A 23,661-nucleotide genomic window follows, 5' to 3' on the forward strand; every position below is an offset into this window, starting at 1 on the left:
ACAGGTGTGTATTACATAGGGTACCGGCTAAGTTCTTTTAGCCAGAAACCCCAAAATACAGTTACTTAAAGAAAAGGAACTTTACTTGTCTCCCATTAGAGTATTACGGTGCAGGGGGTGTGGGTAGGAGACAACAACACAGCCTGGGGTCAAATCTAGCTTGCTGCCTGTTTCTAAGGTAAGAGTAGTTTCTACATCTTTAAATGGCTGAGAAAAGATCGAAGGTAGCATATTCTGTGCCACATGAAAACTTCAGAAAATTCAATCTTCAGTGTCCCTTAAATAAAAGTTTACTGGAACCTACCCACAACTCATAGTCAAGTATTATCTACAGCTACTTTTCACTACAAATGGCAAAGCTGAACAGAGACTTTATGACGTGCAAAGCCTAAAGCATTTACTACCTGGCGCTTTACAGAAATAATCTGCTGAGCCCAGGCCAAGGAGATCTCACTCAAGGGGTCCATCCAAGGCCCCAGGTTCTTTCCATCCTGCGCTGGCTCTGCTGGTCTCCATCCAGGTTGCTATCTGATTGGCAGATTTGGGTCACTCCCATATCCATGTTCCAGCCCTCTGTAACAGGGTAACAGGGAGCGGCTACAAAGGCGGGCAAGCAATTGCTTTTTAAGTATGGTAAGCAGAAGTTGCACACAGCACTTCTGTCACATGCGTTCTTCTGGTGAACTTATTCAAATGTCCTACACGGCTTGCTGTACAGCAGAAACTAACACAGCACTGTAAATCAACTATATTCCAAGAAAAATTTAAAAAAAAATCTTACACAGAGATGAAGGCAATGAGGCTGAAAATGAAAGCAGGGAGGATGGAGAGAGGAGGGGGTGAGGTTCAACCAAAAGCCTGATACAGCATGGATACATACAGTAACTAAATCTCAAAAATCTACTGAGTTCCTTAGGTCCATTGGGTTCCAAATACAGAGTCACGCTAGCCTGTGATGAAAAGTCTTCACTATATTTATTACAATGGCCACTTTCTGATGTGAAGGCAAATTGATTTTCAAGCTAGAATAAACTTCTGCAAGAAATTCTTGTATTTCAATGCACATGCTGAGGACAAAATGTCCAGGTTCCCCTCCGGACCCACGTAGTGAAGATGCAGTATTCGCTGGCAGTTACTGAAGCTATTTTGGAATCAATAGAAAAGATGGAGTCTTAGTTAGGGCTGCAGGGTTACTTCAGGCCCTGTCTCAAGCTCTATGAAGTAGAAAAAGACATTAACCCACCTGGATCTCAGCTCTGCTGACTGCTTATTACCTGTATTTTCTGCACTTATACGTAGCTAATGTTTTTTAGAAATTTCGGTGATTAAGTTTTTGCATTCTTGTCCAGAGTGAGTTTGCCTAATTTGCAATCATATCGAAGGTTCTCATCTCGACTGGCTGCTTTGTGAAAAAAAATTAATTCACATTCCATAAGGAATTGAGCAAGAAGAAAGATGAATTTCCCTTTTCAAATCACGGATGGCAGGGCATCATCACTTCTACAAATAACCTATGTTACCGGTGGTTGGTTGTCACTTGGTTACATGGTGTGTTTGAAGAGCTCTAATCAGTGTACTCTATTCTGGAGAACATGGCTGCCTGGAACTACTCTCCTGTTTCTGAGCAGGACCACGACAGAAAAAACGGCACCTTCATCCTAGAACAGATTGAATTAGTCTTCTAAATTGGAAACATAACCAGGCCACGCACATTACTATTCCGATACTTGACATGTTCTGAAATTAGAAACAGAATAATATTGGAAGTCTTTGGAGCGCAAGATGGTTTTAAAAATGTGAAGATTAAATTTATTACAGTCTATTGGGTGCAACATCTCTCAAAGCCTTGTTAGACCAACCTACATATGGAAAGGAATTCACCACATATATGAGGAAAGTTATTTCAAATTGATGGGGGAAACTCTTTAATAAATTCCATAGGAATAATTGACCATTCAGTTGGAGAAGAAAAAAATCAAATTCGACTTCTCCCTTACAACATACACAAATTCATTCCAAAAGGATTAAGGAGCTGAGTGAAAACAATTTTTTAAACTATTAGAAGAAAATATAGAAAAAGTCTTTGTGAGGAAGGCACAAAACCCAGACTCCATACAGAAAAAGACATATCTATTGACCTTTATCCACGTTTAAACCTTCTGTAAGGCAAAAGACAAACTAGGTAAAAGGCAGTCTTCTCAATGCATATTGTCAATACATAAAGTATATATTTCATGGAAAAGTGTTTTTTAAAGGAACTTTTATAAATGAATAAGGCATCTAATAAGGATACAAGCAAATTTCTTCAATTAAGAAATGTAAATGCTTATAAATAAATAAAAAGTTTCTCAAACAATGAGACATTACTTTACTTATCATATAGGGAAACATAATGAAGACCAAACACATGAAATGCTATGCAGCATGTGAGGAAACGGGGACTTTGTGGGGCTGGAGGTTGGGGGGAAGTTTGTAAGGACCTATCCAAATTTTAAAATCCTGTTTCCTTCAGTTGAGCAATTCTACTTCTATGTAGTTATGCCTTGAGAAATACTTACACATGTACAGAAAGAATCATATACAAGAGTATTTAACGTTTATAACAGTGAAAACTGAAAAGACAGAAACGTTCATAGGAGGGTGGATAAACAGATTATAGGGCATTATGTACCAGTTAAAAAGATGGAGTTCCATTTATATGGACCAATATGAAAGTGCTCTATGAAATCAGGGAGTGAAAAAGCAAGTTTCAGTTTAATATTGGGTGTGTGCGTACACGTATGTAAAGTACGGTCTCACTGATTTAAAAAACTCACACAACAAAACGATAATGATCTGTTTGTATTCATGTCCGTGACTGTGTGGAAAAGAGTTGAAAGGATGCCCACCTCCTGGTTGTTGCCTCTCAGGAGTGGCAACCGGCGGGAGAGGAACTCTCACTCGTACTCTGTTCTTTGACGTTTAAGGGCGCATTTATGGAGAAGGCCCTCGCTGAGAGAATTTATTCTGTACTATGTATGCAATTAAAGTTAAATTATAAACAAAGCAAAAGTGAGATACTTCGGGCCATCCATCCTCCTAGCTCACTCAGGATGTTTCTGCAGCGGAGTCTCTCACTGCTTGTTCTGTTGGCCACTTACACACTCCAGTGTGTAGCTTTACAAGGCAAACTGGCCGAGTGTGAGGTGGAACGGCTATTTGTTCATAAATTTACTACTTTATACCATTTGGAGGGGAGGCAACACTCATTCCCTGGCTTTGTAATTCATTTCATTGCTTATAAGTAATAACTGGAAAAGAGAGTTTAAAAGCAATCATTATTTTCAAAAACTTTGACCAATATTTGTTCTGAAATGTCAGGTTCCTTGGTAAAATATCAAAAGGCTTAAAATGTAGGCTTCTTATTTTTTTCTTTATTAGAAAGTTAACATTACTTACATTTATAACTACACTCAAAGTCCAATAGACTGGATTAAGATTTCTGCCAAATGCTCTTACTTAACATTTTTCAAGTTTTAGCAATAGCAATTTTTACTTTCACATTAGTAGTAGCGTATCTTAGTAGCGTAAGGCAAGTTTGTGGAAAACTAAATATCTTCATTTTACACTTCAGTAGATTCAGCCTAAACCAACATCAAATTAATCAGAATTAAGATTAGGGCTCAAGTCTTGTGACTTGTAGCCTAAGTTCTGGGTTTTTTCCCCCATATATGGCCGATGCCCACAAACTACATACACTTTCTTAAATCTTCTGATAGTGCTTTCTAAAACTGAAAGCTTTACTTCTGAGGCTTATAATACAGTATTTCACATACTGAGATTGGAATATAGCAGAAGCAGCTGAGTAAAATTCATTTTAGGAAAAGATGAAATTTAAGATAATGATAAATGGATCTGTATTGTGCATTAAAAGGAAGAAGGAATTTCCCTCTTGCATAGAGGGTGACACTCGCAAAAATAAAATTCTGGTCTATCACACAATAGATGCTCATTTGTATATGAGAGAGGGATTCTCCACACTATTTCATTGTAAAATGGACCCTCCATTGTTCTTAGATTTTTTTAAATGGACTCTAATTATTAAACTATAGTCTAAATGAATTAAAATGTATTAATTTTTCAGTGACTTAATTTGAGACTAAGGTGTATGTTATTCCTATAACAAATTTAAAATATTTTGCAGAAAGACTTTTTGCTGTATATATCAGGTTTGTAATGATATTACATGCAAAAATGCGTTAAATCAAAGTCCTCAAAATGCATTTTAAAGTTGAGTAAATACAGTTAAGACTAAAACCACAAAATTCACTTGTCCTCTACTGGCCTATATACTACAGCAAACAGCTAGGTAAGCCAGTAGAATGCTGTGGAATTGCTAGCAACGGCATACATGCCTGCTGCTTTATCCAGCACAGCTGAGCAAAATAAATGTCAGAGGGGCGTGTAACAGTTGGTTTCATTATAACGTCTGGTGACCACCACCAGTCACAGTCTTTAGAAGAGAACCAATCTCTCTCCTCCTCTGAATTATAAATTAGATCTGCTTTTGTTGTGAAACTTATTCGCTGCAAGTCGGTGGCTGAAATTTTATGATGTATCCCTGACTTTAAGTCCCCACGGCGACGTCTGCAGACACACGTCTGCACTGAATCCACCCTGCAGAAGTCAAGTGCAGCGCCAAGGGCAAGATGCGGCAGCGCCACAACCGCAAACCGTACGATAGAATAGAACCAAGGACATCTGGAAACAGGATCAAACGACAATATTTATCTGCCAGATGCGCAAAAATTTAAACCCACGCCTCTTTCTGCTTTAGATTGTGCCCCTGCCCGGTGTGCAGTCACGTTTTGGGGGTATAACATAATGGAAAATTCGGGGGCGATTAGTGTTGGAAATAACAGATTTACTGTACATTTTAACCACTTCCAGGCCAAATAAAAGGAAGCGGCTTAGGTGGGCCACCGCGCCAGGATGGCCAGCCACCCTTAGGGGAGAAAAGAACAAATGATGTCATAACTTTCAGGTTTGGGGGAAATCTACTTTTGCTCTTTAAAAAGAGATGAAAGGTGTCGCTGCCGCAGTGAGGCCTGCGGCGAGAACGCGGGCGGCTTGGTGCGCTCGGCGCCGCGAGGATCACCTAGGCTGCGAGAAGCTCCGAGCTTCCAGTGACACCTAAACCACAGCTTTCGCTACTCTCATATTTGGGGTGATAGTGGGAAGGCAAGTATCACCTCTAAGAGAATCTGATAGGATTCTCTCCCCTTGCACTGTGTCCAGGTTCGGGATTCTTCCAAGTTCCCTCCCCTTTGCTCCATGCAGATCCTGGCCCTGCCTGCACTCGCCGTCTCTACCACACCTGGGTCGCCGTGGGTTGAGTACCTGGGCCCGCCTCGACCCCGTCTTGCCTCCCTCCTCTCCAGCGCTGGCTCTGGAAGGTGACTGCGTGCCTGGCTTGGAGACACCCAGGACCGCAGAAGCCCAGTGACACGAGAAATGGGGCGCAAGCACCTTCTGCAACCCGTTCTCACGCGTTACGGGCATAAACCGAGCTCTAACTAACCTCCCTCCAGCTAACCGCGAGGGGGAAAAAGGACGCGTGGCAGTGCCCCCTCCAGCCTAGCCACGCGTGGTGAAATTTCCGGCGCTCGGTGCGGCCAAGACACGGGATCTGCACCGCAGCCGCTCAGCTCCCAGAGCCCGCGCCGGGAGCTGCTGCGGCTCCTCCAGTCGCTCCCCGAAGTGCGAAGGCCATCGCCGCTTTCGCTGCGCGCCTGCGAGGCCGGCAGCTCTGGGACCCGCGCCCGGCTGCGGAGCACTCGGCGGGCCGGGGGCTGCCCGGAGGCGCCGGCGGCTCCTCCGCGAGGGTTAACAGCGGTCCCCGCGGAGGCTTCCTCTCGCCGGCCCGGGAACGTGGATACCGCAACCGCAGGATGTTCGCCGGCTGGGCCGGGCAGTCAGGAAACATGAGAAGGCCTCGCTATTCCTGTTCCCGGGCCGCGCGCGCCCGTCTGGGTAAATAAAGCCGCGACGCCGGCGGTGGCCGCGGTGAGCGCGCTGGAGCCCGCGCGGAGAACATGCGGCGGGGATGGGAGCGCGCCTAGCCTCGACGCGGGAGAGCCAGCCGCCCTGCCGCCGGCCGCGGGCCCCCCCGCCACCGGTACAGCTCGCGGTCGCCGCGTCCCGGCGCGGGGCCGCGGGAAGAGAGGCGCGCTACGGCTCCCGAGCCGTTCCTTCCCCCTGCTCCGCGCGCCTGGGCTCTCCCCGCCCTTCCCCCACCTCCCTCCGAGGCCCTTGGGGACGCGCCCGAGGGGGGGTGGGGGCGGCGGCCGAGGCTGGCCCGAGGGTCTGCGAGGAGCCGGGGAGCCCACCTGGTTCGCGGGCGTGGGGCGGGGCGGTTCCGCAGGGAGGGAGCTCCCCAAGCCACAGTGTGGAGTGAATCCGGGTAAGTGGGGAGCACGGGAGCCGAGAGGCGGCGTTGGGGACCGCGCGGGGACCCAGCTCCCGGCCCTTGGCCGCGCCTGCCGCCTGCAGACGCAGCCGCGCCGGGGTCTGTGGTTGCGACCTCGGCGTGGGCTTGGGGTAGCGGGGAGGGTCCGCGTGGCAAGCTTCGCGGCGCAATGGCCGGGAAAACACGCCGTGGCCGACAGGAGGACAGGGCTGAGGTGGGGACAGACAGCGGGGCTGGGAACGGGTTGCTTCACAAATAGAACAGCCTGAGCACAAATCACCGAGCGCACGGATTTAAAAGGAAAAACAAGGCGCCTCCTGACGCCTCGAACGAGGGCTGCGAGCACGGACCTTTGCTCTCACACTGGCCGCGGAGGCTGCACGGACGGCCCAGACACGTACCTGTCTGCGGGGGGCAGCTAGCAGAGGTCTGACTTCACCTCCCTGCGAGCACTGACGGGGGCTGTCGTTTAATCTCTGCGGTCACAGCACTACACGTCGCGCGTGGCCACTGCTGCGATGCCCGGAGGGCGGGGCTGGGGGGGGGTCTTGGCGAGCGTGGGCACGCGGCGTGGGTGTGGGGGCGTGGCGGCCCTCGCCAGGGCGGGGCGCGGTTAAGGGGCGCCAGCTGTGAGGCGGGGGCAGCTCGGAAGCAAAGCGAGCTGCCCCCAGGCGCGAGGCGGGGAGGTAGGGCTGGCTGGGGCTGCTGCACGCCTCCGGGCGGTCACCCGGCTGCTCCGCGGCGGCGCGGACCGGCCCCCGACGCTCACGCGCGGCGGGCAGAGGCTCCGGGCCGCCGCGACCCGGGAGGTGAGCTGGCGGCTTTTCCCGACGGGGGCAGCCGCAGGCCCGGCGGTGCGCGGACCGCGGCGCCTCTTCCCGCTCTTTAACCCCTTCTCAACTTCTGAAATGGTTCCCCGAGACCCCAGAGAGGGGGGGGTGTGGAAGGCCTCCGAGCGGGGGCCCGCCCCCGGGGCGGGGGAGGGGGGCGGCGCGGCCGGGGGGGGGGGGGGGGGGGGAGCGGGCGGGGTGCCGGACCCAGCGCGTCCGGAGCGGGCTGTGGGGTGGTAGGAGGCTCGGAGGGAGGGGAGGGCATGGTGCATTTGTCCCTGAGCCCACTTCACTTTCTAGCTCTGGAATCTGCTAACTTTCCTGCCCTCACCCCCGCGCCAAGGGCTGTAGCCGGAAAAGGGACGCAGGAGTTTCAGCCAAACCATCCAGGACCTAGAAAACATGCAAATCCCCGAAATCCCAGTGCGGCCTGGGACTCATTGACTGGGGCTTGCGAAAGCGGTTGTTCATGTTCCCCCCAATTTTTCCTTTCTTCCAACCCCTCCTTACGACCCCGAGTGGGAGCTCTGAGAGGCTGTAGTCTTCCGTTTTGACTGAAGAACACCGCGCGGCCCCGCGCCTGCCCTCCGCTTTCCGGAGCGGGCTTCATCCAGATTAAAACCAACTCAGGCAAGGCTCCTTGAGGAGTCACTTTGCTTCGCCCCCGCGGGTTAACTGTTGTCGGCTGAGATTCTTTGGGAGCTGGGTGGCCGGGGCTAAGAGGAGGGTGGGTACCTGCCCCGGGAGCGTTCGGGGGCGGGTGACGGGCGTTGCGGCGGAGCGGTGTAACCAGCCAGGGGGGAGGCGGGGGTTCCCGCGTTCAGGTGCGGCGGCGCCGCTCCTCCCCTGGGCTCCGCAGCCCCGCGCCGCGGCCAGGTTCGGGGCTCGGGACGCTCAGGAGGGTGAGCGCTCTCGGCGAGTAATGTGCTGCATCTTGATCTTCTAGAACCCGAGCCCTGCGGAGCTCCCGGCGGCCCGGCCCCAAGGCGCTGCGGCCGCGCCGCGCGGCCCTGTCTGCGCGCGCCATGAACACCATCGTCTTCAACAAGCTCAGCGGCGCCGTGCTTTTTGAGGACCGCGGGGCTCCGGAGCGGGAGCGGGGCGGCAGGCCCTACGGCGGCGTCCTGGACAGTACGCACGCTCGCCCCGAGGTGGGCATTACGGACGGCGCGCCCCTCAAGGACAACCTGGGCCTGAGACACCGGAGGACCGGGTATGCGCACCCTCCCGGGGCCCCCGCCCGCTCCGCGAGAGGTGGGGGCGGTGAGAGGCTTGGGCGTGCTGGTGACAACCGGGGCCTGCGCCTTAGGGCCCCCGACTTTTCCGGGAGGAGCGGTCTCCGCCTCCTGGGTTCGCGCATTCACATTTTAAGGGAGTAGTTGCTCAAAGTGTGGGGGGTCGATTCGTCAGAAGGGCTCCAAAGAGGCTCGTTGGAAACTGAGGACACCTGAAACCGCCTCTTAGTCCTCAGATGCCTGGACCTGGGGGCGGGGGTTACGTGCTTCTCTCCCGACCGCGGGTGCTGACGCGCGGCCGCTGGGGAGGCAGAAAGGGCTGAGCGGGATGCACGGGCGCAGAGCAGGGCCAAGCAGTCGGGGATCCCCCCCCCGCCCCCTCAGGTCAGGCCAGCCCCGTGGGCTTCCCCCCTTGTGTCACGACAGGGCCTTGCATCGGCCAAGGTGTTGGGAAGGTCGGCCCTCCGCAGGATGCCCCGGACGCGCGCGCGTCTCGGCGGGGCCCGCCGCGAGCCCGGAGGGGGGGGGGGCCGCGGGCCTGCCGGGCCGGGTTTCGGTTTAGCGACCTGAGGGGCTGCGGGGGTGGGGTGGGCGGGGGCGAGAGCTCGCGGGCCACCAGCGGCTCCGGCTGCGGAGGAGGGCCGTCTGTAGCCCCGCCACGTCCCGCGGCTCCGGGAGCGCCCCGCGGGGGGAGGGGCGGCCGTCCTGGCCGGTCCACCTGGAAGATTGCATCAGCTGCTTGTTGTTGCTGGTTAGGGAAATAAAGATTAGGTTTCGTCAAAATGTTACTACCAGTCCTCACGGATGGAATTGCATTTCAAAGTGTTTAAAGAGGCAGAAGTCCCGGAGGCTGCGGCGCAGGCGCGCGAGCCTCGCGGAGTGGCTGGGCGCGCGGGCGGCGGCGCGGCGACACCTCGCGGAGCCGCTGGGGAGCGCAGCGCCGAGGCCCGGCTCCCGGCTGCTTCCCGCCCTTCCTCGGAATATGCTTTTCCCGGGGTCTTTTTACGTTACCCCGTGGGACAGACTTTCCATACTTTTAAGTTCGCCCTTTTGTCGTCAAAAGCTCCCTACAGTGTTTTGGGGGTTTTTTCCCCGCTTTTTCGTGTGTGTTTTTGTTTTCGGTTCTGCATTTTTCCTCCACAAACCCCTTCTTGGAAAGCTTCCCCTTTACACGAGGATCAAAGGGTACAAGGGAGAGCTTGAAGAGAACCAGGGCAGCGGGGCGGCCATCACCCCTTGCTTTGTTCCCAACGTCCAGTGGGCGACGGGAAGCCCCGAGCGGCGGGCATGAGTCCCTGAAAGAACGTTCGAGAGCCGGCCGCAGCCACTACTCATCCCCTGAGGCCAGGGCCCCTGGAGGGCGCGGCGCAGGCGGGCGAGGGACGGTGCCGGCCCTGCTGCTCAGGTCTGTGGCTTGAATAACAAAAGAGCTTCCCTCAGATCACCTAAACCTCTAACTTCTGGCTTCAGGATTTCCCCCTTTTCCATATAAACCTGGCGGCCTTCGCCGCCCCACGCCCGTCCTGTGCCACCCGGGCCGGCCCCGCGCGCCCTGACCCTGTGCGCCTCCCACCCCTGCCTGGCCTCCGCGTCCGGGCGCGCGGGGCCGGGGTCCACCGGGCTGAAGCGCGTGCGGACCCGGGGGCCCGGCGGGCGGCGCTCGGCCGGCGCGGCTCACCGGGAACCCCTCCTCTCCCGGTGTCCCAGGGCCCGGCAGAATGGCGGGAAGGTGAGGCACAAGCGGCAGGCCCTGCAGGACATGGCGCGGCCCCTCAAGCAGTGGCTGTACAAGCACCGCGACAATCCGTACCCCACGAAGACGGAGAAGATCCTCCTGGCGCTCGGCTCGCAGATGACGCTAGTGCAGGTAATCGGGGCCCACGAGCCCCGACCCTCCCTCGGCGAGGCTGAGCGGCGGCCCTGCGCCTCCCGTCGCTGGGCACGGGTGGGCCGAGACCGGCCGTCCGGACGCTGCCGCCGCTCTGCCTGAGGCTGGTGCGGGGCGGGCCCGGGGCCGGAGCGGTGGTCTGGGGAGTTGCTGCGTCTCCGACCGTCTTCCGGAGGCTTGGCGCAGCAGGGGTCGTGTGGCGCTTGCTAAGGAGGGCAGGGCAAAGGCGAGCGCGGAGCTCATGCACGCGGCGGTGGCTCCAGCGGGCACTACCCCGCAGTGATTTGCGTCGGGGTCGCCCGAGGGCTCGTTAAAACACACGCTGCCGCCGCCCCCCACCCAGCCCGGAGTTCGCAGGAGGTCCTGGCCGGGGACGGTGCTTTGTATTTCTAACACGTTCTTGGGGTGACGCGTAAGCTGCTGGCCGCACCACACTTTGAAAACCAGGCAGAAGGGCACCCCACATTGGGGCCCCATGTTAAAGGTCAAGTCACAGGGTACCTTTCAAGTTGACCGCTCCTGACAGAGCTAGTAGGTGGGCTGGAAGGGCCAGAAGCGGGTTTGGGAGGTTTTTCCTTTTTAAGGGGCACCCTGGGCCTTAGCTAGACTCCACGCGGCTTTGCTGGCGGTATCTTTGTCCTTGGGTTAAGGGGCAGATCTCAGATGGCGGGTACCTGGTCAAGTGCATAGGGGCGGCCTAAGCATGCTCCACTTCTAGCGAGCAGTACTGCTGTGCACAGGTTTCCCTCCGTGGCGGCACCTGATGCTCGCAAAACCCGGTGAGGTAGAGCACGTGCTGTCAGCCTTTCGCAGGTGATGTAACCAAGGCAGGAGAAGGCTGTGTTGAGGGGTAGAGGTGGGCCTGGAAACGCCGCGGGTCCATACCACGTGCTCTGGCCGGCACACCAGTTTCCTTTCATAAATGCAGTGACGTGAACTTTCATGCGTGCAGGCAGAGCAGATTCACTCAGAAAGAGGAGAGGAGGTGCTACCTGAGCTGAGAAGTCGCGTCCGTTGCAGTAGCACTGCATCACTGCATTTGTGAAACTTTGGTCGTTCTATGACGGGTATAGTAAGTGAGAACCCCAAAGTAACAGGGAACGTTTAACTACTACATAACATAAAAATTGCTTTCCAGAGTATTTAAAATTATCATTTTAGGAATTACTAGAAAGTTGGACGAAGCATGAAAATTGACTTGTACTCAGACTTATTAAAACTGTAATGAGCATTTTTCTGCTTGTTTTCAGAATACAGTTGTAGAGAAAAACAAACATCTCTTCTGCTTTATATTACGAGGCAATAGTATTAATGGTGGTTTGCTGCGGCGCTGGAGGGGAAAATTAATTTAGTGTTCTTGGCTTAATATCTGTTTAACACAAAACTATGAACTTTCAGTGATTTTCACAAGTAGTTTTTAAATAAGTAATTTCAGCCAGAAAAACTTAAGAAAATAAATGCATACATTCAAATTTGACTTTAAACTGGTATGCTATTTATTTTCAAAATACACTAATTTATAGAGCTATTTAAATAGTTCACTCTGATGTCAACAGTAAAATATTAACTTATTGATTACATAGTTCCATGTTTAATACTTGCCATTCTTTCAGACAAAAAGCAACAAATGTTTATGGCATATTTAGGACATTTTTAGCTACGAAAAGTATTATTTGGCATTAGCAGAGACATTTAAATTTTCACCTGTGGTAGTTTTTCTGAGTTGCAATACAAGTAGCTGTCATTCTAATACAGAATCAAATTATTCTCTATCTGTAATGATAGTTCAAATACAAATAATTCTTTTTGCGTTAAGATCTTGGTAAGACTATTGCATTTTTCTAATTTACATGACGTTTTTGTTCATGTAATGAAAATCTTTCCCATTATATTTTCTCTCACACTAGTCTTCAAATAAAAATGCATGCAAATATGTAATTTTTAAATGGGGCAAAGAAAGGTAATTATTTATAATTATAATTGATACCTATTTAATGATTTCCAAGTTTTATAATAAATGAAGTTGGTTTCTGGAACTTTAAAGTGATAAATAGAAAAAATCAAACGTATAGAATAACCAAGGGACCCTTATATACCATTCAGGTTGGGTCCACCTCTTCTCCATTAGGCACAACGGAATGTCTGTGTAAGAAAAAATATATATATTTATGAATATAAGGGGTTTGTATAAGTCAGACATTTACTAAACATCCAAAGCAAATTCTGACGCTGTGGAAACCAAATAAATTATGTCAATACATTTCACTTCTGGGGGAAAAATATCGAGCTGTGATCTGAATAAAGCTTTTGAGCCCTGCAAATTAGACCCCTGTTTCATGAATCAGGTTCTCCCAGTGAATAAATTTCTCCTGTGGAGTCAGCCTTCTTGAGAAGAGTGATCATGTCTTATTCATCTTCATCCTCCCGTTTCACCCCAGCCCAGTACTTTCCATATAGTAAACTCTTCATACATGTTTGCAGACTGAATAGGTTCTCACTGGGGAATACTACTGTAATCACCATGTGACTTCCCCAAACATATTGTGGAAAACTGGAGAATGTCTTGAAATCAGACTAAGATATTCTAGTTTTAAAATCCATCTCACTGTAGGGAGCACACAGAGGGCAGCTCGTTAACTTTAATGGTACATGTTCTACAGAACAAGCATATAACTCACCTTATTATTTTTAGTATATCTGGAAATATGTCATATTTTATGTCAATAGACAAATATGGAGGGTTTCCCATATTTCTAGCTCCAGTCTCTATTTCTTGTTTATTATAATACCTCTTGTCTCTGCTTCTCATAATTTATATTAATAAGTTGTCAGCATAATTATTTTATTCCTTAACTACAAGAGTGTCTTTTATTTTTGAACATTTCTTTTACCCTTCATATTTCCCTTTTGGTTGTGTGTCAAGCTATCAAACCTTTCATAAGCAGTACTTTTGCCTTATTTTGCTACTCTGAAGGGTGTAAAACTTGGTCAGCAATCTCCATTAAGCCTGGAAACAATGCTGAAGCTTTAATGAGGGAATTTTTTAGGACCACAGAAGTAACTTTTTCTGATAAACAGAAGCTCTGAGGACATTAATCAACACTACATTTTGTTCATTCCTGAAAGATGAGGCAGAAAGGGGTATTTCTGCAGCTTTTTTTTTTTTCTACTCACTAGACTTAGCAACTTGTCTTAATTTACTATAACTGTTTGCATTATTAATCTGCCATCTTCCTACTAAGATATAAGCATTTTTATAAAATTAACAGGAAGATGATATGTGTGTGTGTGTGTTTTCACTTTAACCAGCCGAAATACTCCATTTTGCTTGGTTTCTATGACTGACCGTTGTTCAAACATTATAAAAATATACTCTCTACTCTCCAAATATAACCAGAATAACAGTGTGGAATAACAGATATGCGACTGGGGCTTTGTATTACTGTAGGATATGAAGCTTACTCAGGGAATAATTGCCCCTGAAGAAGTTTTTTAAAAGAAGGGCAGATGGGGGCTGTACCTGGTTTCAATATTTCCCATTGTTTATGTGTATATATTTAAAATATATTTGTTTTTTTCTGGATTATAATAGTGGAATGATTATTTTTATGATCACATTACAGAGTGCAATGCAAGTGGAGTTTGGGACTACATTTTAGTGATTGGATGTTAATGCTCCCTTTTCTTACAGTAGAAGTTTCCAGTTCCTGTGATACAGCCATGTACCATTTGGTTAAATCTGGTGTGTTGCAAGATTTTGCCCCTGTGTTGACGTAGCTTTTGCTTGGTATGGAGTGCTTCTGCTGAGATGTGTGTGTACTTATCAGCTGCAAGAATTATGGCTACTGTTAAATATTCAACAAAATCTCAGATTGGTCCTTCTACGTTATTCCCAGTGTCAAACTACATGGTGTAGAAGTGAGGTGTTCGATATTTCAGTTGAATGACTGAATCTGCGTTGTTAATTCTGTGTGTTCAAAGGTGGACAGATGCCAGAGTATCCCCTTGGGTTTACTATAATGATTGCCCTGCCAGTGTGATGAATGTAAACACGGCTGCGTAGGATGAAAGCTACTGAGCTTTCTCTTCCAGCTTCTAGATATTTTGTTCTCTAAGCTTTCGCTATAAAATGCAGTGTTTTTAAAGCTCTGAGTTTGACGTTAAAATGCTGTTGCAGAACCTGTCCTTGGTAAGGAGGCCTGTTTCATGTAAAATAGAATTTCAAAAGAATTTGAATGATAACCTGAAGGAATCCATAGTAAGTTAAAGGTAGAGAATTTGAGCTGGTGCTTTTTTACCTTCAGTGAAACGGATGGCATTTGCATCACTTCATCAGGAAAAAACTTGTGAGCTGATACTCGTGCAGGTTTGTTCACCAACTATTGTCTGCTGTTTGCATGACTTAATACAAGAAGATATTCAACACCCCTGACTATATCCAGCCCTTAGGTTGTACTGTAAGTTGCTGATAATAAAACACTGGCAGAGTAAATGTATTAGTAGGTTGGGTGCCGGTCAAACTTACGAAATCAGTTTAGAAATAGCCTGTTAGACACCATCAAACCTTTATGGAAAATCTTCTGATGTATAATTAATAAACTCTGTTAAGAACTATGAGTATACAAAACGTAAAAAATGATATGACTCCTATATATGAAAAGCTAGTTAATGCCACCATGACATTTAAAGGTCCCTATTTTTGTATGTTAGAATTATAAGTATATTGATTGTTTTTAAAATTTGAAGTCCATCGCGTTTTAATAAAAATATGAAGAGTTTCATAAGAATTGGATTTTACACTGTGTGGTACTGTGTGTTGCTTGTATTAAGAGTTAAGGTCGGGGACTTCCCTGGCGATCCAGTGGTTAAGACTTCGCCTTCCAATGCAGGGGGTGCGGGTTCGATACCTGGTGGCGGAGCTAAGATCCCACAGGCCTCGCGGCCACAAAACCGAAACATAAAACAGAAGCAATATTGTAACAAATTCAATAAAGACTTTAAAAAAAGTGTTAAGGTCAGTTAAGATTTAAGATTAGCCTCTGAATTACATGATGTTTAGTAAAGAAAGTAACAAAAAAAGTTTGGGAGTTGGATTCTAATAAATATAAGTGACATAGGCATGGGGGAAGTTGCAGGCTGTCCTCTGTGTGCAAAAGGAACAGAGAAGGACATAAAACACCTCTCTGATTGCTGAAGAGAGTAGTGGTCAGGAGAAGATAGGTTGGTACCAACCATAAAGGAGATGAATGAACACTTTTTAGGGGAGCATGGATGACATTCACAGATCTTAATTTTCAGAGTTGGCAAGGATGTCAGGAACCATGAAGTTCTGAAAAGGTGAATGAGTTATCTAAACTCACACAGCCTGTTTGGCTAAGTCAGAACAGGAAACCAGGTCTCTTTCCATTATGCCACAGTTAGAGGATGACAGGACATGCGTGAAGGTGTGAAGACGTTAAGTAAGTAATTAAATCATAACGGTGCATCAGCACTTGAATTTGACGATGGTTGTTAAGATCCATTCAAGTGGATAGAATGGAAGATAGGGAAGTTCGAAAAAATTCTGTTCTAAAATTCCCAGTTGGTACTCATGAGGACATGGGCGAACATTTTGGCCATGCCTTGGAGAATAGAGGGAGGTTTTGAGAGGAAATGGGCCAGGCATTTCATGCTTCCATAGTGCAGGTTCACCCATGTATCATAGTTAATCACGTGTAGCTCTTCACTTTTAGTCCTTCTGTGTGTGCAGGGCACAAAGTTTATTCATTCCTAGCACTTAATATCATGGCTAAAGCACAGGAGCTACTCAGTATGTGTTTGTTGAATGAACAGTCCCAGAAGTTGTCTGTTTGTAGAGGTTGGAGGAGACAGAGAATTCAAAGTCAGACTAAACCCTAATAATAATAGCACAGCTCGGCAGGAAGAGGGGTTGGTGGAGTCGAAGGCTTCTGAAGTGCCGTGCTGAGATATTACACCACTGCACATAAATTTGAGGACAGTTATCATTGCTTAAGACACAAAGGGAGGTAACACTGAATATATATTATATATGATATGGTTTGTGCATATATAAACTGGGGAAGACTACCATGTTTTACCCATGGGGAAAAAAAGAAAAAAATTATAGTTTTGGTTTTTTTTTAATGTAGGATTCACCACAGGTTCATTCAATAATTAAGGCTTGAGTAATGTGCAAAAGTTGTGTATTTATAGTATAAATTTAAAAAAGAAAAAAAAATTCCAGTGCAAGCATCACCACACAAACCATTAATGTACTGTGGAGTCATGTTACGGAAAAAATTGGTAGAAAAACGTAATCCTCTTTCCACTTTTCATCCTTTTCAAGGCGAGTATTGGCCTTTCATGTTTTTAATATATATATTCTGATGATAGCTTGATGTTTAAAAAGAAATGTCAAGTGACATTTTAGCCTCTAGAAATCCAGTAGCACCTTAAACAAAAACAATGGAACTAACCTTGTTTTGCAGTGTTCATTTCTTTGCCATCACCTATTTGGAAGCACTAGATTTTTAGCTTAAAGCTGGGTATTACTTGGCTTTTTTCTCTCTCTCTGCTTGTCTGAGTGCTCTGTCTCTGACTGTTTTGCCAGCTCCTACCTCCTTAATTGCTGGAGGTTTCCAGGGTTTGGTCCTTGACCCTCTGCATTCTGTCTGCTCTCGCAGCTTCAGCTCTCACCTTGGTGCGTTTGGCCCAGATCTGATCTTCTTGCCCTGAGACCTCAGATGCCATTTTTATTTTCTTGCTGCACATTTCACCTGTATGCTTCTCTAGTATCTCAAACTAAACATTCCCAAACCAAAGGCATCATTTCACCCTCAAACAATTCTACTTTCTCAAATTGGCACTATCTTCTCTTCTTACACAAGTTTGATAGCTCAAGGGCATCTCTTTCTTCCTTCTTAGTACCTACCACAGTGTCTCGGGAGTTTGACTTACATTTGTTCCCATGTCTTCTTTGTTGGAAACACACTTCCCTACCCATTATCCCTGACCTATTCCTTCAAAATCTAGCTTAAACTCTTCATGAAGTCTTAAGTCACATCAAAGTAACCCCTCCTTCGTTGCACCTGTAACATTATATTTTAATGCGTCTTAAGCCATTTATCACATTCTTTCCTATATTAGTTATTTGTTTCTTTATTGAAGTAAGTTGGTTTACAATGTGTTAATTACTGTTGTACAGCAAAGTGATTCAGTTATACATACATATATATATATATATATACACACACACGCACACACATAGATATTCTTTTTTGTTATATTCTTTTCCATTATGGGTTATCACAGGATATTGCATATACTTCTCTGTGCTCTACAGTAGGACCTTGTTGTTTATCCATCCTGTATATAAAAACTCACATCGGCTCATCCCAAACTCCCACTCCATCCCTCCCGCAAACCCCTGCCCCTTGGCAACCACCAGTCTGTTCCCCATGTCTGTGATTCTGTTTCTGTTTCATAGTTAGGTTCATTTGTGTCATATTTTGGATTCCACATATAAATGATATCATATGGTATTTGTCTTTCTTTTTCTGACGTACTTAACTTAGTATGATAATCTCTAGGTCCATCATGTTGATGCAAATGGCATCATTTCATTCTTTTTTATGGCTGAGTAATATTCCATTGTATATATGTACCACATCTTCTTTATCTATTCATCTGTTGATGGACATTTAGGTTACTTTCATGTCTTGGCTGTTGTGAGTAGATACTAATTTGTGTACTCTTCTACCGTTCTTACTAGACTGAAAATTTTATGGCAAAGCCCTTCAATATTTTTTTTGTTCCCAGAATACAGTTAGTGCTCATTCTGTGTAGTAAGTGCTCAGCACATTTGTTGAATGAATGAATGGATATAAATGTCCAATACTGTTATGTCATGAAGATATGTAATGATCAGAGATTATGAGAGAGGCTTAGGTCCTTTCTGGGAAAGTAATTGTAGGATGGGTAGTTTTTTTATGGTGTGTTAATTGAGAAATAAAACTTTTTTAGGTGTCAAATTGGTTTGCTAATGCAAGACGTCGGCTTAAGAATACTGTTCGACAGCCAGATTTAAGCTGGGCCTTAAGAATAAAGTTGTACAATAAGTATGTTCAAGGAAACGCTGAGCGGCTGAGTGTAAGCAGTGATGACTCATGTTCTGAAGGTTTGTTAGTATTTTTATCTTGCTTTCTTTGCTCTGCCTTTGTAAGGGGACATTCACTTCCATTGCTCTTTTTAAGGTTGATCCCACAAAACATGATGGTGCCATAATGGTTCTTTTTATTGCATGAGGTGGCTTTACTTTTACAATACTGTAAATGAGCAGCCAAATTGTGGCTGCTTCCTCTTGTTCATAGATTTATCATGTGTCGGAATAACATTTTTTGTGAAGTTCACTAAAATTAACATACCAAAGGGAGAGATTATACAGATTCCTGCTTTCCTTTGCCTAAAAATTAATCTTAACTATCAAAGATAATTTTATACACTTTAAATATTCTTCCTATATATATTTTAAATCACTAAATGTAACGGTTGGGTGGCTGGGGAGAAGTATGTGTAAGTACTACCTGGTGATATTTTTCCCCCTTAGATGGAGAAAATCCTCCACGAAACCACATGAATGAAGAAGGCTATAATAATCCAGTTCACCATCCTGTGATTAAAAGTGAGAGCTCAGTCATAAAAGCTGGAGTGAGGCCAGAGTCACGGGCCAATGAGGACTACGTATCGCCCCCAAAATACAAGAGCAGCTTGTTGAATCGTTACCTTAACGACTCTTTGAGACACGTCATGGTCACAAATGCTGCCATGATGGGAAAGACAAGGCAGAGAAACCATTCAGGATCTTTTAGTTCCAATGAATTTGAGGAGGAGTTGGTATCTCCCTCGTCGTCAGAAACCGAAGGCAATTTCGTCTATCGCACAGGTAAGTCTGTGCTTTTCGTGATACCTTGTTTGAAACAGAATTAAAGCTGCAGCAGAGGGCTTTCTTTTGACAGGTGTAAAGGCATAATTTTTATTGCTTGTGCATCAGATTATGTACATATGGCCTATAATTCAGTTTGAAAGCTTTCATTTTGTTCTTAATTAGCAGATACGCTTGTTAGTAGATGATGGTTTACTGGGAAGTTTTCATCCTTAATAAAAATTTTTAATCTTAGTGATAAACATTCTTAGAGGAGATATGTATTGGCTTTATGAATAAAGCATAATGGAGGAATATCCCAGATTATAATGAGCCATGCAAATACTCTGTACTCCATCTTTTCTCTTAAGTTCTTTGACTGCTTATAGTGATGGAAAATGAACACAGAGTAGCATGGGTGCCCAGACGTTTGTGAAGGAAACGTGGCTTAAATTGCTTTGGAAATCTTACTTTTATTCCTGAAACGCACAAGTAGGGCTGTAAGTAGCTTTGAAAGTTTTGCTTTTAGTCCGGAAAGAGTGAATCAATTTCTACGTGTCCACAACTTTCAGATGGAGGGGCAAGTTTGGTAAAATTTTCTGTCTTGACTTCAGTGCTTCGTTACAAAGGATTGTGTGCCCTACATCTGGTGTAGGTAGACTCCGGGTCCTGAAAATGCCAGGCAGTGAGATTTAGAAATGTTACCCCTGGAATTAGTAACTTCAGGGGGCATGCAGCTCAGCCACATTATGTCACAGATAAGAAAGCCCCGACCAAGGAGACGCAGCGAGTTACTCTTCTCCAGATCGGTGGTGTAGCTGAGCCTGCACAAGAGGTTGGAGGAGCCTAACTACTGCCAGACGACTGTTACCGCTACTGTTACACATATTGCCACCAGTCATTTATTGAATAGTTGTGATATGCTAGGTTCTACGCAATACTACACAAGTACTACTACATTTAGTCCTTATAACATCAAGGAGCTTGATATGTGAAGAGTAGAGCTTTATAAAGAAATTTAAAGTTGGTCTGTTTAATATATCCTTAAGGTTATTTAGCCAGATATCTGATTTTAAGTGTCTACAAATATGTACAAGATCTGTGAGGATTCAGAGGAAATCTCAATACATTTTGGACTTCATCTCATTTTCTGTTTGTATCTCCAACTCCAACAATGAAAACAACTCCAAACACTCAGAAATACATAGCCTTGTAAATAATAAATTGGGTCTAGAAAGAAGTAAAAGATGCAATAAAAGATAATTTAGCCAATAATGAAAAATTTAGAACTATCTACTAATACCTAACTGACAGAACTTGTAAGTAATTCAGAATGTTTGAGAAAAAGGAAAATAAACCAAGTCATTCAAGTAGAGATAATTGAAAAAGAATAAACAGAAAACAAAAAGTGGTAAAATGGAAGCTGAAAAATAGATAAAAATCGAGAGTTGGCTCTTTGAAGTCAGTAGTAAAAACACTCAAGCAGGGGCTTCCCTGGTGGCGCAGTGGTTGGGAGTCCGCCTGCCGATGCAGGGGACGTGGATTCGTGCCCCGGTCCGGGAGGATCCTGCGTGCCGCGGAGCGGCTGGGCCCGTGAGCCATGGCCGCTGAGCCTGCGCGTCTGGAGCCTGTGCTCTGCAACGGGAGAGGCCCGCGTATGGCAAAAAAAAACCTCAAGCAAAAATGGACACAAATTGAAGTTGGAAATAATAAAGGATATAGCAATCATTATATAGTTACTAAACAAAATTTTTAAAATTAAAATAAATTAAATAATTTTTATTTAAAAATTAAAATAAAACAAAATTTTTAAAATTAAAAATTAAAATAAATTAAAATAATTTTTAAAAATTATAAAGTACTATGCACAATTGTTTGACAGTATACTGTATGCAAATGTATGGATGAAGTGAATTGCTATTATCCACACAAATTAAATTATTAATTCATAATAAGAAAAGGTTTAAATGACCGCTAATGCAGGAAAAATTAAGGTTTTCAGTAAACTCAGTTCCCAAAACACTTGATAGATAACTTGGTAGATCCATTGGATTTTTTTTCAAACTTTGAAGAAATAATTAATTCCTGTGCTTTATACATTTTTCTGGAACATATAAAAGCATGGGAAGTATCCCAACTTTTAAAAATGTAAATGTTATCCTAATCCCAAACCAGATTAAGATAGCATAAAACTCAAAATTTTTATTTGTACTACTGATACTGACTATGAAACAACATGGGAAATATTGTAAGTTTAAGTGAAAAAATTTTAATTGTGGATACACTGAGTATAATTATGACAAGTGTGTATGGACAAAAACAAGAAAGATAAAAACAATGAAAATTACAATTTGATGAGGGGGTGTAATTGAAGGACCGTTGTTTAAAATTTTTTTTCTTGTAAATTTATGTTGCCCAGTAAAAACAAGGTCACGTGCCTATGAAATTTCCCCAGTGTGTTGGGTCTTCTGAAAATCCATGCTCTTTTCCAAGGTGACAAAATGTAAAGTCAAAGAGGGACTAGCATGCCTGTATATTGATGCTTTTCGAAGTGAAGTAGCTTGGCCATGTATTTTTATTAAAGCATTCCACATGCACTTGGTCCGTGTCATGGACTATTCACTTGCCAAATTCTAGTTTTAAATCAAACCTATCTTTTAGTTATGCAAGCAATGAGATGGCAGCCTAGACACGTAAACTTCTGGATTTGCGTGCATATGTATAAGCTTAAAAAGAACAGAATACAATTTTGGGGTTTGTGGATGGAGAATGAGGGAAAGACTGGTTGGTCTCAAACTGGTCTACTAAATTTCAGACGAAGACAGTAAATGGCTGTCTTCTGTGGGAATTGAGTGACAATGCTGCTGCAGTTGCATCTGGGTTAGCAGTCATGCGTAAGTGGTGGAACAGAGAATTTCAGGAAATACTTTCTGAACAACTGCTTTGGTTTTCTCTGGCATACAGGCTATTCTGAATCCCTTCAGTTCCTTCTGGTTGTATCTTATCTTCCTCATCCAAACAGCAACCTTCTAAGTCTGCTCTCAAACACCATCCCCTCCACCACCCTAGTTCTATAGTAGTACAAAGATGTCGGCTTAAAAATTTTTTTTTTTCAGAAGAGATCACCTTTAAGTACAAGTTATTGGTTTATCTGTGCTGAGAAATCGTATCCGTTTTTCCATCCATTTTTGTAAGACAGCTGCTATCACATGATGCATTTCCCTAAATATAGGGAGTCAAAAAGCCAAGTGAAAGAAAGAGTTGGTGTTTGGAAGGGTAATGTATCACTGAATTTCATTTCACTTGTTAAACTCTAGCAGGGAGAAATCTGGTAGATTATAAAGCAGTAATCCTAATTGAAGATATTATTAGACACCATCCAAGTAGGTACAGACATGTTTTTATTGATTTTATGTGGACATTAAATGTTTCTCTCTAGTCTGCAGTCTCCCACAACATGCAGGAAAAAAAGAAAAGATGTTCTTTCTTCAGGGGCATGGTAGACTCTCAGTCAGCATTCTGACAGCAGCAATTATAACATTAGAATTGATCAGAATTATTAAGGTTCTTGCTTCTGAATACAGTTAAGTAATACACCAGAACATCTAGTCACAGAGTGTCATCTGTTGAATGAAGTCACCTAAATTAAAATTACAATCCTCTTCGTCATGTTAGGTTAACGGATGGTAATTTTCAGATACTCGATGGAGGGGGTCTGCTCTGAGGTGTCAGGATGAGGACCCTAGCGTCATACGTGCCTCCACTCCTGTTGACTCAGTGTTCAGGTTCCCTAGATGGGGCCATCCGTGAAGGAGCCAGCCGCCATCTGTAGCATCTTCCAGAGTGAGTCCTCACTAGAGGCTTTCCTAACTTGGATTTGAGTTTAATTTACCCTAAACCAAGCCTATTAAATTTCCTTCTTCAGTGAGGGAGAAAGGAGACATTTCTAAGAAGTATACTTGGTGAGGGGACTGTCAGGCAAGTCTTGAAACAGGAAGTGTGAACTTCCCTGCTCTGTTGCTGGCACGAGGACAAGTTCCTATTCTGTTCTTTCTTTTCACAGCTCACAAATGACCAACTTATAAATGGCTAGTACACTCTAATGGTTACTCTCTGAGCCCCACTGCTTCCCCACTGCTTTATGAATTTATATAATTCATAAATTTACTCTGCTCCCACGAGGCTGAATGTTTCAACTTCATCTTGTTAAACTGCCTAAAATCCCTGTTAATTATACACATCTGGTATAGAAAAACCATATTGGCGGATAGAACTCTTTTCTATGTTAGTGTGAATTAATCAGATTAGCTTCCCCTCCACTTGACTGAGGGTGAATATCC

At 45.4% G+C, this 23,661-nt stretch overlaps 1 protein-coding gene across 5 annotated transcripts in view; it reads left to right on the top strand.

The window, feature by feature from the left end:
• The first annotated feature begins 6,060 nt into the window (after positions 1 to 6,060).
• The window catches only part of MKX (mohawk homeobox), a 62,943-nt gene continuing 45,342 nt past the window's right edge, over positions 6,061 to 23,661 (top strand). For 4 of the 5 annotated variants that reach the window (XM_027122043.1, XM_027122046.1, XM_027122047.1 and 1 more), the window contains exons 1-5: positions 6,061 to 6,157; positions 8,225 to 8,491; positions 10,221 to 10,380; positions 18,424 to 18,577; positions 19,007 to 19,342. In XM_027122043.1, coding sequence (XP_026977844.1) covers positions 8,304 to 8,491; positions 10,221 to 10,380; positions 18,424 to 18,577; positions 19,007 to 19,342 — 838 coding nt within the window. In that variant the 5' untranslated portion in view covers positions 6,061 to 6,157; positions 8,225 to 8,303. The other variant, XM_027122044.1, reaches the window with a different exon arrangement.

The sequence above is a fragment of the Aethalodelphis obliquidens genome, unplaced genomic scaffold (assembly GCF_003676395.1).
Source record: "Aethalodelphis obliquidens isolate GAN/ISIS:26980383/991018 unplaced genomic scaffold, ASM367639v1 scaffold23, whole genome shotgun sequence".
Classification (NCBI taxonomy): Eukaryota; Metazoa; Chordata; class Mammalia; order Artiodactyla; family Delphinidae; genus Aethalodelphis; species Aethalodelphis obliquidens.